The 18,713-nt window shown below is 37.0% G+C and overlaps 2 protein-coding genes across 2 annotated transcripts; both read right to left on the bottom strand.

Moving 5' to 3' along the window:
* Positions 1-672: 672 nt before the first annotated feature.
* LOC148936453 (uncharacterized) lies at positions 673-5,808 on the bottom strand. Its single transcript, XM_089078256.1, has 5 exons — positions 5,790-5,808; positions 5,270-5,338; positions 4,244-4,309; positions 3,176-3,247; positions 673-1,161 (listed from the first exon to the last, which is right to left on the bottom strand). Exons 1-5 carry the CDS (start codon positions 5,806-5,808, stop codon positions 947-949), a joined length of 441 nt encoding a protein of 146 aa, XP_088934382.1. The 3' UTR covers positions 673-946.
* Positions 5,809-6,280: 472 nt separating this feature from the next.
* On the bottom strand, positions 6,281-17,995 carry LOC148936452 (uncharacterized). The gene is made up of 7 exons (XM_089078255.1): positions 17,935-17,995; positions 17,572-17,715; positions 16,837-16,881; positions 16,433-16,480; positions 15,817-15,864; positions 6,426-6,600; positions 6,281-6,290 (listed from the first exon to the last, which is right to left on the bottom strand). Exons 1-7 carry the CDS (start codon positions 17,993-17,995, stop codon positions 6,281-6,283), a joined length of 531 nt encoding a protein of 176 aa, XP_088934381.1.
* Between the last annotated feature and the right edge of the window lie 718 nt (positions 17,996-18,713).

Here is an 18,713-nt window from a genome sequence, read left to right as displayed (position 1 = left end):
TTAATTTCTTAACACAAAAGGAATAAATTTCTATGACAACATGAAAAATAAACTAAAATTAAATTGCACTAAGTTTAATTAAAACTGAATTAAAATGAACCAAAATTAAACTGAAACTAAAACATAAAACAAAACTATTTGTCATATAAAATTGCTATTACATTTTTTAACTTGTCTTGAAAGATGTCTTAAATATAATAAAATAAATTGCACATTTTGCATAAAAAAATAAAAAATAAATTGTTTAATAAAATGAAATGCATTTTTGTAAAACTTTTTTTTTAATAAATTTATTTTATAAAAGAAGGCTCCTTTCGTAAGTTAAATTTTAATACTTTTAATTTAATAAAATATAATAAAATATTTTTCTTGAAAGTGGATTCTACTAAATAGATTCAATATACAAAAAGAAATTCGGTAATAAATTTTAAGAAAAACGTTTTATTATTATATCTGATTAAAAATTAAGTTATAAGAAAAGCTTTTATAAAACAATTTATTTAAAAGAGTCTTACAAAAATGATAAAATAAACAGTTTTATCTTTAAAACGTTTTTCAAGATAAGTTACAAAATGTAATAGCTATTTTAGCTATTTTATAAACAAAAATTACTTTTATGACAAATAGTTTTCTTTTATTTTAATTTCAGTTTAGTTTATTTTTCATGCTAACCTTTATAGTAATTATTTTTTTTGCTTAAAGAAATTTATGTTAATAATATTAAAATTGATATATATTTCAATCAAATATTTATTTTTAATAAATTTTGAAATAAAATTTTTTTTATTTATTGAAAAAAATGATAAAATATTCATAAATTGACTATTGCCAACAATTTTTGCGTGATACGTAATTTTGTGGCTAACAAGTCTAGTTTAAACTATTTTATTTTGTACTTTTTACTGGTGAGTAAAAAAAGTAGATGAAAATTTCAGCGAACTTTCACTTATTTTAGTATTCGAGATTTTCTTTGATTGTACAGCCATGTTTTAATTTGTGATGCTGTTCGGCTTTTCAAACATGGAGAGTTCTGTATTACATTATTAATCTCCTTTAAAGAAGGCAATTTTTCGTTATCAAAGTATGTGGTAAATGCCGACAAAACAGTATTCTTTTCCTCTTCATTCCAACGAATTCGCTTTGTGGGACCATAGGGAGATGCTAAAAATTTTTTAAAAATTTACATTATTGCGGATATTTGAAAGAAAATAATGAAAAAACAGAACAAAAATAAAATGAATAAAAAAATATTATTCCTTATAAGTCGCCTATTTACATAATAAAAATATAATAAAATCAATGTAGTATTTTAAATTTAAAGACTAATGTGTTATTTTTAAATATAATGTAGATGTAATAAATAAAATATAGTAAATAAGATAATAAATTATCAATGAGATAAAAAAGGATGCCAATAAGAACCAAACACAGGATGTTAGCGTGTAAAAAATATATATTATAAATATCGCAGTAATAAATTACTGTGTAAAAAACATGTATTATAAATATCCCAGTAATAAATTGCTGCAACACAGTCTATGTTCGGCTTTTATTGGCTATTATTCCTTTTTTATCTGATTGATTTATTCGGAGAGCCTTAATATTGTTTTTTTTTGTCAATAATAAATTATATAATAAAGAAAAAATTTATAAAAGGAAAAATATGATATATATCTGTAACGGAGCGCATCCTTCCGCTCCGTTCCTCCTCCGGATTTCCCCCGACCGACCATCCGTCGGGGACCGCCGAACATCAGGCGGAGTGCGGCAGTGGCCGCAAAGAGGCAGCAATGTCTCCTTTTTTAAATTCTTGTACACGCGAACTCCGAAAGCGTCGGAGAATACCACGAAAACACGTATGTTTTCGTGGTATTTCCCCGCACCGCGCCAAGCGTCGCGTCAACAAGCACGAACGCACCCCGCACCGCGCCACGCACCGTACCACCGAGCGCGAAAGCGTCCCGCACCGCACCGACGCCGCGCCACGCAACCGAGCGAGCGTCCCGCACCGCGCCACGACCGCGTCCACAAGCGCGCAACCACCCCGCACCGCGCCGCTACCTTCCCTACGAATTCCTTCCCTACCCAAAAAACCAATCATCCCCCCGATCCTTTTTTTTCCGCTCCTGGGGAGAGGGATGCTAACCCCGAGATCGACCAATCCGACCGATCCGACCGAAAATACCGAGGTCGATCTCGGATATAAAAAGGCATCGCTCTTCACAGGAAATCACTCTCACTCTCCGTTTATTCCTGTTCCTAGTTCGTTTCCGAGAGCTCGCCTCGAGGAAACGATCTTCCGAAACCAGCAGCAAGCCTGAGATTGTTGGGGCTCTCCCCAACGCGCCAAGTTCGCTTGGCCTGGCCGAAAGCCGTCTCCGTAGCTCGCACGGCAAGCCGAGAGTTGCTGGGGTCTCCCCAGCGCGTCGAGTTCGCTCGACCCGACTCTGCCGTTCCGAGATTTCACCGCCGAGTACCGGGGTTCTCCCCGATACTACCTCTCCGAGCACCAGGGTACTCCCTGGTCGGCCGAGTACACTCGGCACCGCCACCTTCTTCTCCGCACACAGCTGGGGCTCTCCCCGGCTGGCCGAGTTCACTCGGCGTTCACGCAAACAGACGAGGGGCACACCCCCCGTCAGCCGAGCACTCTCGGCAGGGAACGGGCACACCCGTTCTCCGATCTCAACGATCCGCCGACCTCGCGAAATATCCACCCTCGCGACAATACCCGCGACACGCGTGCACGTTTAAATCGCCGATTTAAAGGCCCGCGACAACACGTGCGACACCGCCGCCGCCGCGCGCGCCCCGCGCCACCGAACTGCGCACCGCGATCAGTATCGCGCCGACCGCCCGAGCGATCTCTTATTTTGTATTTACGCATTATCCGCGCGCTGATCGCCGCCTCGCCCGTCTACGGCCACGAACATTTAACGCGACGATTCGGTGCATTCCATCGCACCACTCTTAGTTAAATAAACATCGTTATTTATGATCAATCTCGCCTCACAATTTAATCACGCCTTTCTGTCTCCAACGTCCTCGCTTCTCCTCCTGGTAACCGACTGACCGCTCTCCGCGCGGAAAAGCGAGACCGTTATATATCTAATTATATTCTTATAAAATAGAAAATAAATTTTCTTATTTTTTAAATAATAATTTTATTACTTACTAGAACGACGTTTTATTTTTGTAGGTTTATCTTTTGAATATTGATTTAACAATGTTAATCCTTTTTTGTCATCTACAATGAATATGTTAACGTTAAAAATGCAATCATTGTAATATATTAGAAAATATAACATCTTAAAGATATAAAATATTGTAAGATGTCTCCGTAAACTATAAAGAAATGTCTTTAAGACATCTTATGATCCGGTTTATGATGTCTTTGGGACATCTTATAAACATCTTTTTTAATAAATAATATCTTATTTGAATCTTTTAAGTATTTTATAATGATATAAAAATTAATTATACAGAAAAGCATTGACAACAGAGAATATGAGACAGAATTTGATATTATCTAATACATCGGTATATTGATATAATATTTACATAACAATTTTGACTATTTATTACAATTAGAATTTTGTTGTTGTGAAAATTGAATAAATATTAAATCATTGATATATCAGATAATTCTAGTTTCTGTCTCATATCTTCCTTTTGTTAGTATGTTTCAATAGCTTTATCTTATATATATTTCGATCAATAAATATGTAATTGCTTCTTGATTAATACGAAGGCGGATCAATAAGTCCGTGACTTTTTGAATTGAGAATTGAGTTGAGAAATAAAACGTTTTTTTGCCGAAAAAATTATCTTTCATTCAAAAAGTCACGGACTTATTGATCCGCTCTCGTATTAGTCAATAATGTAAATATGTTCAGAAATGTCATTTAGAATTTTTACAGATTGTATTGATGATAGAAAAGACGTATTAAGACGTCAAAAAACATTTTTTTATATAGTTTTAAATCTATCTTTAAAAGCATTTTTAAGACGTTTTTTTATGATGTCTTAAAAACATATATATTATGTTTAGTAAAGTCTTAATTAAAGATGTTTCTCATAAGACGTCTTTTAGACATACATGCTATATGCTACATGTATTTAAAAAACATTTTAAAGTATACATCCTTAAGAATTTACCAAGAAAATCTTAAAAACATTTTTTAAAAAAAGATTTCTTAGAAAAAAAATTAATAATAATAATTTTGAATATTTTTTTACTTACTGCAACATGTTTTTTCTGACACAACATCTTTACAATTTTCTAAATCTTTGGATGATTCATGTTCCTCTGATATAAGTAAATGTATTAATATAGCAGATCTGATACTGATTATGTAACTTTTTTCCTGGGAAAAACGGAAAGAATAAAAAATTTTTTTATTATTTTCAATAATAAAAAATTCTCGCCTTTTGCTTTTGACGTTAGGAAAGAAATTATAAGAATATTTAAATATTGTAAAAGTAATAAAAGATATAATTCAAATGACATAATTCGAATGATATAATTCGAATAAAATAATATAGCGCATGCATGCATGCACGCACATACACTTATATTTATTTGAAGAATTATATATATTTAGTTTTAATCAGGACATGTCGAAGGATTAATTCGTTTGAATATAATTTAAATGAGTTGCTGATTAGAGGATAAAAAAAATATGCTAATCCTTCTTTCAATAAAAATAATTTTTTAGTTACTTGAAATTAAGTTTTAAATAATTGATCTTAAATATAAAATTCTGCTCTCTATAAGAAGTTTTATATCTCTGGCGAAAATTTTTGTTAGAAATTTTATACAAATTAGAATACTTTTCAAAAATACTAAATAAATCTACATCATTCCTCAGAATATTTCATATATGTAAGTTCTGAAACATATATTTTAAGATTTCTAAGATTTCTTATTCTAAAAAAATATCTTAAACTTTTTCAAATTTCATAAAATTTTATCAAAAATTATAAAATGAGAAATCTTATAAATATTTTAGAATTTATATGAAGAATTCGAGAATAGATGTAAATTTATTTGGTATTTCTGAAAAATGTTTCAATTTGTACAAAGAAATTATTGAAAGGCTATAAAATTATATTGATCTTCTAAAAAATTCTAAAATTTACATGAAAAATTATATAAAAATTCTGAGATAAATTTCCAATAGAGATAACACAAACACGCTCTTACAATTATAGTTCAAATAAATAGAATTTTATTGTTTTTTAAATGTTAATTCACTTTTCTGATTACCAGAAGAAAATTCGTCTCTCACGATTGTCTTATATAAGTTATTTTCAATGGATAATGCTTCCGATTCATCTAAAATATATATAAATAGACATAATTCTGTAATAGGTAAGTGACAGAAAATAATAATATTAATAACAAATTTGAACATTATCGCACTATATTTATGTGGTTACGCTATTAAATATGAAATTACTGGAATGTGAAAGTATATAAATATTTCAAACAATTATATAGATAAATAACAACATTTTATATTTTAATATCTTATATTTTATATTTTATATACATCTTTTATAAATCTTTAAAATTGCAATATTTATTATCATTCTTAAAAATTATTAAAATTAAATTCGTTATATTTTGTAGTATTAGATAAATTGTAAAAATATGTGTTATAATTAATTTAATATACATTTAATAAGATAAAATATTAATTAAATTAAATTGTTATTTGTAAAGGAAGTTTAAACTTCTTTTTGATAGTTAATTGAAAATGACAGATCATGTTATTTTCACTAACGACAGATTTCTGAGACCATTTCGAGTTAAAAATCTTAATATCTATGAAATATGAAAATCCTAAAAATATCAGAGTTCCAACAATAGTTTTCAAATAAGAAAGGTTTAATTAAACTATATGAAATGTGTATATCTAATGTGAATGACATATTGCACAATAATAAATATTTTTAAACATCTGTTATTCTCTAAACTGAATAATTCTACATATATTATTGATGGAATCGCTTCTTAGTTTTATTTTCTTATGCATGAGCTATTAATTAAGTATGAAAATAATAACAATAAAATAAAAAATGTATTGAAATGCGATATGCATCGAACTATCATAGTTGTCACGTGTAAATATCATAAATAAATGAAATTAATTTCGAGAATAGAATAGATGTTTAGAATCTTTATTATTGTGTAATATGTTCTAATATTGTGTAATAAGCCTGATAAATTTCAGAGCGTTCGATTGGTCAACTTTAAAAATTTTTTATTTTAAAACTACTGTAGTCTGAACATTTTAAGATTTTTGTTTTGATCTCAGAAATTTCAGGATTTAACTTATTACGATAAATTTAGGACATTCTGTACATATTATTTAATAAAAAATACACACACACACACACACACACACACACACACACACATATCATTATCATCACTGCTTTCATCCTCATTATTATTTTCTTCTTCACCTTGGGCATATTCTAATAGTTTTGATACTTGTAAAATATCTCGACTAGCAACAGGTAATCTATAATATTCCTTATGAATTTTATCTGTATGTCCTAAATGATTTGATAAGTCATCTACTTGATGCTCTAATAAATTCAGAGAAATACATTTAGTGGCAATGTGCTTTCTTAATTGTGTTCCACGTAATGTGTGTGGCATACTTGCTCCGCAAGCTTCTGAAAATGTTCGCATTAAATTGCAAACCCTTAAATATTTATATCTCTTCTTATCACAACCTGGTATTCCAAAAAGATAAGGATTTTCATGATGCACTTTAGCATCTGAACGGAAATTTAATATAACATTGATACATTTCAATAAATCAGAATGAAGTAAGACAGGAACGGTACGGCCAAGTTTACCACGTATCTCAAAACGGATATATTTCTTTGCTAATCTTCTTCCTTCTGTTGACAGCGATTTGTAAATATCTCTATTCGTTTCTTCGTCAATACAATGATAATTTTTAAATTCTGATATTTGTATTCTTTCAGTCTCCCCAGCTCGTCGACGATTAAACAGTTGCATAGATATGAGTGTTGTTTCTAGCAAAATTAACCAATTTCTATATGAATATTCTTTCATTAAATTGTTATAAACTTTTTGTCGCATGTCCATTAAATAATCATTCAATTTCCTAATATCCTCTGTCGATGGAAGTATAATCTTTTTTTGTCGCTTTCGTTGCATTTGTGTTTCTAACACTGTTCTATTAATGCTTGTTCCATAAACGCTTGTCTTAATAATTTTAAAAAGTTTTCAGCTGCTTTCATTTTTATAGGATCGTGATTTTTTATACATTCAGTAATAAAAATTTCTCCGATATGTTTCATATACGTGCCGAGATTAAATGCTACAGATGATGTTTTATATATGATTTTATTTCAAAACCTGCTATAGAATTGACAGCAGCAATTGCGACATCATAAAATTTTGGATCGTATAACGAGGCAAAATCACTAATATTTTCACTTTTTGTTCTGAGAGTTACTAGATAACGTCCTAACAATCGTAAACGAGACCGAATCATGTCATGTTGATGCTGTAATCTGTACTTTAAGCTTATTCCCATATAGAATTATTAATTGATCGTATCTTATTGCACGCGTTATTTCATCGTCTCGTAATACGGGGAAAACAACTGTTTTGAGAATTTTATTAGCTACTTCGTGAGTTCTTGTAACAATTGTACGACCCAATACCATTATTGATTATGTTTATTTACTATGTTTGCTATTACGTCCAGTGCAACGACGAAAATGATGACGAAGAGATAATTTTGAAAAAAATCCTTTACATTTAACGCAAGGTAAGAAATTGCTTGCAGATTTACATAATTTTTTGTTCGGTCGCCTACAAACAATAAGTTCTCCATTGTTTATTGCTCTTTTAGTGTTAAATTGAAAATTACCATTTCGAATCGTTTCTATTATTTTTTTCTCTCGAAATTTCCTTTCGGTAATATTGCAAATTTTTTAACTTCCTCTTCATTATAATGCACGGTTTCTAAGTGCCGTGCTATTTTGCTCTGCAGTTTTTTGCAATAAAAACAACAATTTTTTTTTGTTTGTTTTCCTGATTCTGTGACATACATTTCACTGTCGTCACACGTTTTCGTTCCTGGTGAATGAACATTGGATATGTCTAAAACGTCTCTATTTCCGTGTCGCTCGGTTTTGCAGGATAGCATCGATCGGTTTTGTCAGGATTCGGTACGAGAAATAAATTATCGTGTCTTTTGAGATTTCTATGTTTATATTTACAACGCTTGACTGGCTGGGTTTATATTTACAATATTTACAGATTATTTCGCCGTTGGTACGGTGAAAAGACGTGCGGTTTCCACGTATTGTATACACTTGTTTTTGCTCGCGGTCGGTTCTCCGGATTTAGTCGCGTTCTTCGGTAGGCGCGGCGCGGGCGCGACGGTGCGCGGGGATCTCGGCCGGCATGTTTTGACGGATCAGCTGTGAGTGTTGATATGACGGATCAGCTATGTGTAAGGTTTATGACGGCTCGAATGCAGGAAGCTCCCTGCCTCTCGATCGTCAAAGGAAGATGTGCACAAGGGCTTTCTCTGTGGAGCCCAGGTTGAGAAGCTCCTCAACCTGTGAGTTACTTGTGCGCTGGTGGATAGTTTTCGAGGAGCGATCGGCCAGAAGCTCCTGGCACGATAGGTAGCACCCTAGATCGCTTTCTTGGAGAGGATTCGGAATATCGAGAGCAGTGTCGGACTGGTCACTGTCTCGCTGGGAATCGGTGCCGTTTATCTCCCGGACTCGCTTAATATACCCGAGCCGGCCATCGGTCGGGTTTCGTCGGAAACGGGTCGGCCGGACTCGGGTCGGGGTAGTTTCCGGGGGATGTCTCGTCGGAATATCCGCGATAATTCGCCGAACGCGCTCGGGAATTCCGCGAGGATGTTCGGTGGTGCGGTCGGTAGCGGGGCCGGCGGTGGTGGCCTCTCCGTGTGTTTATGATCTCACGCGGTGCGCACGTGAAGCCGCGTGATCATCGCTTTTGCCGCGTCCGCTGTTTGACGGGCTTTTCTCGACGGTGGGATCGCGGACGGATCGCCGTGTCGGCGCCCCGACGGTTGATCGGTCGGGGACACTCACTGTTATCAATTCCTCGTAATTGAGGGGGGTGCGTCGGGTGTCGTTACATCACCCCCTCCTTCGCATGCCCGAATTTTGGGGCATATTTAGTATATTTAGTATACTCTGCGCCACGTGCGCAGGCGACCTTCGTGGTCGAATCGCAGTACATACTTTTCGTTACCGCGTCGGGCCCGATATTTACGCCCGATATGTGCCGCGAAATACGGTACCATGAATCGGAGGCCTGGCGCTAACTCTACCTCCACGGGCGGTGGTCCGGATGGTCCGAAGGGGACTCCTAGGCCCTGGTTGTCGGTTGTTGCACGTCCGAGAGTGGCGTTGATTGTCGGCACCGGGATGTTGTTGTTGCAATCTGGCATGGTTGCTGGTTTGCGGGCCCGGTCGGTTAATCTTTGCGGGGCGGCCGCGTTTCCTGGCCGCCGGTGCACTGGAGGCGGTGGTGGCGGTGTCATCAGCGCTAGCATCTTTTTGCGCTGCTGGACGTCGGATCGCTGGATAAGCGTCCCTACTCGGGGCACTTTCCGTGGAGGTTGACTGCTTCGACGGAGGCTCGTCGGGTTTGTCGCTGCTGGTTCCGCTGGGTTGGGTGCACGTGTTGCAGGAGCGACTTCTTTTGCGGGGCCTTCCCCGCTTTCGGCTGGTCCGGTCGGTGTTCTCGAGCTGCTGGTTTTCGCCATCAGCAGTCGATTCCATAGCTCGTCGAGTCCTGGTCGGGTCGGATCGTATCCGGGCGGATCTGCGCACTCTAGGAGCTGATTGATGTCTTCGAGGATGTCGTCCATAATCTTTTTCGATTTCTCGACTGTCTGGTCCCGACGTTTCAGTCGGTGGTCTCACCGCCTGGATCCTCCCTCTCCTGGGCTGATTCCCCCGTCGTGCCGGCGCGTCATCGTGGACGGGGGTGCCTTCGTTGTCTTCCGGGGTTGATTCGTCAACGTTCGGCTCGATCGGGGATTCGCGTTCCGCGTGAGAGGGCTTTAAGTCCTGCAGGTGCGTATGGCGGTGCCACTTTCCCCGAGGGTCTCGGAGATCAAAAATTACCGGGGAAATAATTCTGCGCACTTCCAGGGGACCGATGAATTTCGGCGCTAATTTTGCATTAAATGCAGTATTTTTGTTGGAGAGAGGATGGTTCCGCTTCCATACCCATTCTCCTACTTTCGGTCGCCAGGCACGGCGGCGCAAATTAAAGTATTTGGCTTGCTTTTGAAACGCTCGCGCTAGATTTATGCGTACAAGTTCATATGCGTCTTGCAAGCGGCGGTATACGGCGCTGGGTTTGTCGGGTGCGGTGGAGCGGCGGGTAGCGGTGGTGCGGGGAGGCTGGATTTCGCGGCCGTATATTAGAAATGCGGGCGTGTAACCCGTCGCTTCATGGACTGCCGAATTATATGCGAATCGCAGCTCGTTTAAATGTTCGTCCCAGCGTTTATGCTCGCGTCCCACATATTGCGAGATCATCGTTTTGATCGTGCGGTTCGTCCGTTCCGTTGGGTTACAGTGTGGTGCGTAGGGGGGTGTGAACCGCTGTCTAACGCCGAGAGCTTGTAAAAGACGTGTGACGGGCGCGGAATGGAACTGTGTCCCGTTGTCGGAGAGGATTTCGTCGGGGCACCCGTGTCGGTAAAAGATATTTTCGGCTAGGTTTTGCGCGATCGCTTCGCCGGTGGCTTTTCGCAGGGGGCACATTTCCACCCATTTTGAGAACCGACCCTGCATGTTTAATAGCCACGTATATCCGTGATTCGAACGCGGCAGTGGTCCCACCAAGTCTACTGTGATCTGCTGCCATGGTCGATCTATCGCGGTGGCATGCATCATTCCCGGCGGTTTATTCTGTTCTACTTTGTAAGCTTGGCAATTTTTACAATTTCGGACGAAGCGCGCGATGTCGCGAAACATTCCGGGCCAGTAAAATTCTCGTGCGGCCCGTGCGATGGTTTTTGCGATTCCGAGATGCCCGGCGGTAGGTTCTTCGTGCACGCGCCTCATTACCTCGGTGCGTTCCTGGGAGGGGACGCATTGTTTCCATTGTTCCTGAGGCGGGGTTTCGTGGAAATTTAAATCGTGGAGTACGTGATGGAACAATCGTTTTTGCTGGATACAATAGTCTGGTAGTTCATGGGGTTTGGCTTTAATTTTTCCCCATATCCGGTCGTACCATGAGCACTGCGTCAGTTGTATCGCGGCGACGGTTGTTTGTCGTGAAAGGGCGTCCGCCACGCGGTTGAGGGTTCCCTTTCGGTAGCGGATATTGAATTGATATTGCTGCAATTCGAACATCCAACGACCTAGTCTTCCTGTCGGTGATTCTAGGCCTTGCAGCCACTTTAGCGATTGATGATCCGTTATCACCGTGAATTGATATCCTTCGAGATATCCCCTCATTTTCTTAATCCCCCACACGACCGCGAGATACTCCAATTCCGTGGCGCTATAATTTTTCTCCGCGACATTTAACGTGCGACTGGCGTAGGCAATTACACGCTCTCCTTCCGGAAAAAATTGCGTGAGTACTGCGCCTACTCCGGTGGTGCTGGCATCGGTTTGCAAGAAAAATTGTCGGGAAAAATCTGGGCAGGCTAATACTGGTGCGGTAGTTAAACGGTCTTTTAACGTTTCGAAGGCGTGCCTTTGGATTTCTCCCCAGTTCCAGCGAGCGTTCTTCTTTGTCAGTGCAGTGAGCGGAGCGGCAACCGTCGCGAAATCCTGTATAAATCGCCGATACCATGAGGCAATTCCCACGAACTGCCGGACTTGCTTGACGGTCGTCGGGGCTGGCCAGTCTAATATGGCCTTCGTTTTATCGGGATCCGTCCGGATACCCTGTCGGCCCACGACGTGGCCGAGATATTTTAGCTCGGTTACGCAGAATCGGCATTTCTCTGGATTAATTCGCAGACGAGCGGCGCGTAGTCGTTGGAAAACCTCGGCGAGGTGTTCGAGATGTTCGGAAAACGTACGACTCGCCACGATAATATCATCTAGGTACGCGAATGCGAAAGGTTCTAGTTCTGGACCAATCACGTGATCCAGTAGTCGCTGGAATGAGGCCGGTGCTGCATGTAATCCGAATGGCATTACTTTAAATTGCATTAATCCCCGGCCTGGTACGGTAAATGCCGTCAGCGGTCGGCTTGCGAGAGTTAGTGGTACCTGCCAGTAGCCATTCCGTAAATCTAAAGTTGATAAAAATTGTGCCCCGCGTAATTTATCCAGAGTGGCCGTGATCTGTGGAAGCGGGTATGCGTCTCGCTCGGTGACTTCATTTAAGCGTCGGAAATCTATGCAAAACCGCGGTCGGCCGTCACGTTTTCGGACGATTACTACCGGCGAACTCCATGCGCTTTCAGATGGTTCTATTACTCCTTCGCGCAGCATGCTGTCTACTTCATCGTCGATCACGCGCTGCATCGCCGGGTTACGCGGTCGGTATCTTTGTTTGATTGGCATCGTGCCTTTCTTCAGGCGGATATGATGTCGTAGAAGTTCGGTCGGTCCCCGAACCTCCGTGAATTTTCGCATCTCATTTTCCAAAAAGTGATGGAGCTTGATGCTTTCGGTTTCGCCGCATTGTCTAGCGGCGGAGACGCGGCCCGGCGTGAGGTCTTTCCCCTTGCCGAATCGCGGTGGCGTAAGCCTTATATTCGTTTTCCCCCACAGATCTACTCCGATGAGCATTTCGCTTTCTAATTCTGGCAGGATGTGGAAGCGATGCTCAATGATTTGTCCTTCGATCCGTACTGGAAGCTCGACGGTGCCTGGTATTTCTACGGGTGAGCCGTCGGCGAGTTTGGCTTGACTCGCGGAGTCGTCGGGTACGAAACGGAGTTCCTGCATACGACGTGCAGTATCACGATTGATGAATGAAATTTCGGATCCGGTATCTACCAACGCGATTACTGACTGATTGCAGATCTTGATTTGGAGGTGCGGTCGTGGCGTGAACGTTACTTGCGGGGCCGGGGTTCGTTCGCGTGTGTCCCGGCCCCGGCGGCTTTTCCCGTCGGAGGATGACATTCCCGCGTGAAAACTCCGTCCCGTCCGCATTGTGAGCAGAATTTGCGCGGCGGGCGCTGACAATTAAAGCGCGTATGTCCGCGTTGCTTGCACCGCCAGCAGTGTTCGGCTCGGTTGTATACGGCGGCGGCGATTGGTTTCGTGAGTGCAGGGGCGTCGTGTTTTGCGGTTGTCGTCGTTGTTTTTCGTTGCCGTAAGATATCTTCAAAATCCGCCGCTAATTCTTGGAGGGTCTCGAGATCGGTAGCGTCTTGTCGGCGGATATACATTTTGTACTCGGGATGCATATTTTCGTAAATTTGCTCCGCCTGCGCGGCCGTTGTAAACTCCCCGGCGCGGCGCATCATGGTTTCTACTTCGCTGGCGTACTTATGAAATTTTTCGTCAGTTTTTTGTGCGCGACCGGCGATATCCTTCAGTAATTGATTGCGGTAACGGCGTGGGCAAAATTGTGTTCGAAAGGCATCGCAAAATTGTTCCCACGTACTCCACTTGTGTCGTCGATTTCGATACCACGAGAGTGCTTCCCCTCTCAGTAGTTCTGGTAAACCGAGTATAAGATGCTGACCGTTGTATCCGTACGCGAGACTTAATTCCTCGACCCGCTCTAAAAAAGCCCACGGATCCTTGCTATCGAAGTGGCAGCCCCATTTTCTAATTTGATTAATGGTTTTCGCGATGGCTTGCCCGGAGTCGTTCTCGGTCATTTTGCCTACGGACGCGGCGGCTGGTATGTCGGAAGATTTCGTCGCGTTGGCCGCGTTTTCCGTTTTTACTAGCTCTCGTAATCGCTGACGCAAAATTTATACGGTCCCTTCGGTTTCGGCGTGACGGCGCGTAAGTTCGATTTCTAGTTCTTCTTTTCGAAGACGATGCACCCAGTCAGTCGTCGGCATTTTTTTTCTTCGATATTTTATTTCTCTATCAGGGTCCCTGTTCGGGCGCCATAAAACGTCTCTATTTCCGTGTCGCTCGGTTTTGCAGGATAGCGTCGATCGGTTTTGTCAGGATTCGGTACGAGAAATAAATTATCGTGTCTTTTGAGATTTCTATGTTTATATTTACAACGCTTGACTGGCTGGGTTTATATTTACAATATTTACAGATTATTTCGCCGTTGGTACGGTGAAAAGACGTGCGGTTTCCACGTATTGTATACACTTGTTTTTGCTCGCGGTCGGTTCTCCGGATTTAGTCGCGTTCTTCGGTAGGCGCGGCGCGGGCGCGACGGTGCGCGGGGATCTCGGCCGGTGTTTTGACGGATCAACTGTGAGTGTTGATATGACGGATCAGCTGTGTGTAAGGTTTATGACGGCTCGAATGCAGGAAGCTCCCTGCCTCTCGATCGTCAAAGGAAGATGTGCACAAGGGCTTTCTCTGTGGAGCCCAGGTTGAGAAACTCCTCAACCTGTGAGTTACTTGTGCGCTGGTGGATAGTTTTCGAGGAGCGATCGGCCAGAAGCTCCTGGCACGATAGGTAGCACCCTAGATCGCTTTCTTGGAGAGGATTCGGAATATCGAGAGCAGTGTCGGACTGGTCACTGTCTCGCTGGGAATCGGTGCCGTTTATCTCCCGGACTCGCTTAATATACCCGAGCCGGCCATCGGTCGGGTTTCGTCGGGAACGGGTCGGCCGGACTCGGGTCGGGGTAGTTTCCGGGAGATGTCTCGTCGGAATATCCGCGATAATTCGCCGAACGCGCTCGGGAATTCCGCGAGGATGTTCGGTGGTGCGGTCGGTAGCGGGGCCGGCAGTGGTGGCCTCTCCGTGTGTTTATGATCTCACGCGGTGCGCACGTGAAGCCGCGTGATCATCGCTTTTGCCGCGTCCGCTGTTTGACGGGCTTTTCTCGACGGTGGGATCGCGGACGGATCGCTGTGTCGGCGCCCCGACGGTTGATCGGTCGGGGACACTCACTGTTATCAATTACTCGTAATTGAGGGGGGTGCGTCGGGTGTCGTTACATGTCTAGGCCACTAAATGTATTGGATTTATTAATTGAAACTTTTTTTCTATTAATTTTTGTATTGTTATTTTCATCCGAGTAAGTTGATGAAGGACTTGCAGAACGTGAAGGAACATATTCAGAAGCTAGAAAAAAAATAATACAATTGAGATTTAAAAGTCTATGCATCTTTTCTCCAAAACATGTTCTATTAAATTCTTCATTTTTTAATGCATTATATAAATATAAAATTTTTGATATATGGAATAAAGGCAAAACAATAGTGTTTAGAAAAAAGATAAAAAAATGTAAACATTTTATCATTGCTTTATTAATATAAAAAAGTACTATTATATTATATAACATATTAAAAATAAATAATACTTGATTGTAATAGACATCAGTTTCAACATTATTAATTTCTTTAAGCAAAAAGAATAAATTACCAAGACAGCATAAAAAATAAACTTTAAAATAAAAAAGTTTTATAAAATTGCTATTATTTTTTATAGCTTATCTCTTCAGAAAATGTTCTAGAAATAATAAAGATAGTAAACTGTTTTATCATAATTTTATTGTTATTTTATTAATCTAAATAAATTGTGCTATAATGAAAGAAATTTATAGTAAGAAATTTATAGAGAGAAATTCATAGAAAGAAATTAAATAATACATCACCTAAGATCTATAAGAAAGAATATGATTAGATACTCACGTTCATATTCATCAACATCAGCACTTGGTTTAGTCACATCTGACATATCTAAAAAACAATCTTTCTGAGTATCCGATTTTTTATTATTGTTTCAATATGCTCAAAATATAAATCAGTGGATGAATGTTATTTGTCGTATTTATTAATATGATTTAAAAAATTATTATCTGTGAAATTCAAATATATAAAAAAATAAAAAAGTTTAGGGAAAATACTAATGTATATGACATGTATAATGACTAACGTTATATATTAGATATTAATTTTATAATATTTAAAAATAAATAATATTTGATTGAAATACACATCAGTTCCAACATTATTAATAATAATTTCTTTAAGCAAAAAAGATAAAGTGCCAAGATAGCATAAAAAATAAACTCTAAAATAAAAGTTTTATAAAATTGCTATTATTTTTTGTAGCTTATCTTTCTAGAAAATGTTTTAGAAATAATGAAGGTAGTAAACTGTTTTTTCATTATTTTATTATTATTTTATAAGATAATCTAAATAAATTGTGCTATAATGAAAGGAATTTATAGTAAGAAATTTATAGAAAGAAATTTAATAATACATCACCTAAGATCTATAAGAAAGAATATGGTTAAATACTCACGTTCATATTCATCAGCATCAGCACTTGGTTTAGTCACATCTGACATATCTGAAAAACAATCTTTTTGAGTATCCGATTTTTTTATTATTGTTTCAATATGCTCAAAATATAAATCAGTGGATGAATGTTATTTGTCGTATTTATTAATATAATTTAAAAAATTATTATCTGTGAAATTTACATATATAAAAATATATAAAAAATATATAAAAAATTAAAAAAGTTTAAGGAAAATACTAATGTATATAACATGTATACTGTTTTTAAGTTAATTGTTTTTTCATTATTTTATTATTATTTTATTAGATAATCTAAATAAATTGTGCTGTAATGAAAGAAATGTATAATAAAGAAATTAAATAATACATCACCTAAGATCTATAAGAATATCATTAGATACTCACGTTCATCTTCAGCATTGGCACTTGGTTTAGTCACATATGACATATCTGAAAAATAATTTTTCTTGAGTATCTAATTTTTTTTATTATTGTTTTAATATTCTTAAAATACAAATTAGTAGATGACTGAATGTTATTTGTCGTATTCGTTAATAGTGTACAATTTGTAAAATTATTATCTGTGAGATTTAATATACAAAAAAATAGAAATGCTAAGGAAAATGCTAATAATGCATATGACATATATATAATAATTAACGTTATATATTAGATATTAATTTTATGATACTTTTTCTTTAGAGTTTATTTTTCATGTTGTCGTAGTAACTTTATTATTTTTGCTTAAAGAAATTGATATTAATTGGAACTGGTGTGAATTTTTATCAAGTATTATTTATTTTTAATATAAAAGTACATAAAATTAAGTTTAGTGTCAATTCATTAGTATCAGTATAAATCTGCTAATTAACGATTGATATACATAAATATTTATAATAATATAGAGATATAATAATATAGATTAAAGAAATTCTTTATTGATTCTTTATAGATTTTAAGATTCTTTATTGAAAAAATTATAAGAAATATATTTCTTATTTGAATAATTATCTTATTTATTCGACAAAGTGTAAAATATATTTTCAATAATTTTAAAACAATATATGTATTTACAAAAATATGGAGACTAATTTGATCAGTTAAAATGTTCAGATAAAACAGTATTGAATGTATATTCACTTTTATTCGTGTTAATACAGTCTAATTTGTACTCATTGCAGTTTGTATTCTCTGTATCAAGTAACATATTGAAACATACATCTTGTTTATCAGTAAAAGGTACATTCAAACATAAGACATCTTCTAATTCTTTATTAAGAAAATCTGTGAAAAGAGATAAATTTACATTTTTGAAGTATTATATATAATTTTATTTTCAAACAGTTATTAAAAAACAAATAATTTATATATCTAATTTTTTTAAGTCACAAAATGAATTATTATTATTTGTGTAATACAATTCAATATATATATATGTATATATATATATATATATATACATATATATAATAAATATATATTATATAATTATGATTTATTTACTTCTATCTACATTGAGACAGTCTTCAAATTCATTTAAATTTTCCATATCATTGAGCAGCATATTAAAAGATTCCTGTTGATCCTGAGTAAAGGCTACTAATTCTAAAATATCTTTTAAATTTTCATTAAGAAAATTTGTGAAAAGATGAAATTTTATATATTCTATATTCTTGAAATATTCTATATAATGTTATATACAGTTGTCTGATAGAAATATTTTGCTAAAATTCTCCTTCAAGTAGCCCTTCACTATTATCTCATATATACAAGTTTTCACTACATTTCATGATGTAATATTTCAAAAAATTTCAACAATATTCTTTAATTTCTCTTATATTACATTAAGTTTTATAAGGATAGATATTTTATAAGAATAGATAATTTATTATAAAATCATAAAAAGTGAAAGATATTAAAATGAAAGATATTAAAAAATGTCTAAATATATTTCAAAATAAATGTTAATTTATCTTATGAAATTTATTGTAATACTGTGAAATATAAAAAAGTTAAGGCATACTGTTGAAAAGTAATAAAACATTTTAAAATAATAAAATGGGGTCAATTGAGGAAGAATTTCAGTACAAAACATTTTTATCCAAAAATTTCTATTAAAAATTAAATAATTTACGTAAATATATTATGCCTGTTTTATATAAAAAATAACTTTTAACTTTATAAAAATTTATTTGTTTTGCAGAAAAGAAACATTTCTTGTTTCTCTTACCTGAATTTTTATTCTGGTTTAATAAAACTTTTGGTTTTTCTTGATGTAAATC

Source organism: Pogonomyrmex barbatus, unplaced genomic scaffold (genome assembly GCF_055798465.1).
Source record: "Pogonomyrmex barbatus isolate J1 unplaced genomic scaffold, ASM5579846v1 scaffold21, whole genome shotgun sequence".
Taxonomy (NCBI): domain Eukaryota; kingdom Metazoa; phylum Arthropoda; class Insecta; order Hymenoptera; family Formicidae; genus Pogonomyrmex; species Pogonomyrmex barbatus.
Note: the sequence above shows the minus strand (reverse complement) of the source record. Positions and strands in the feature narration are given on the sequence as shown.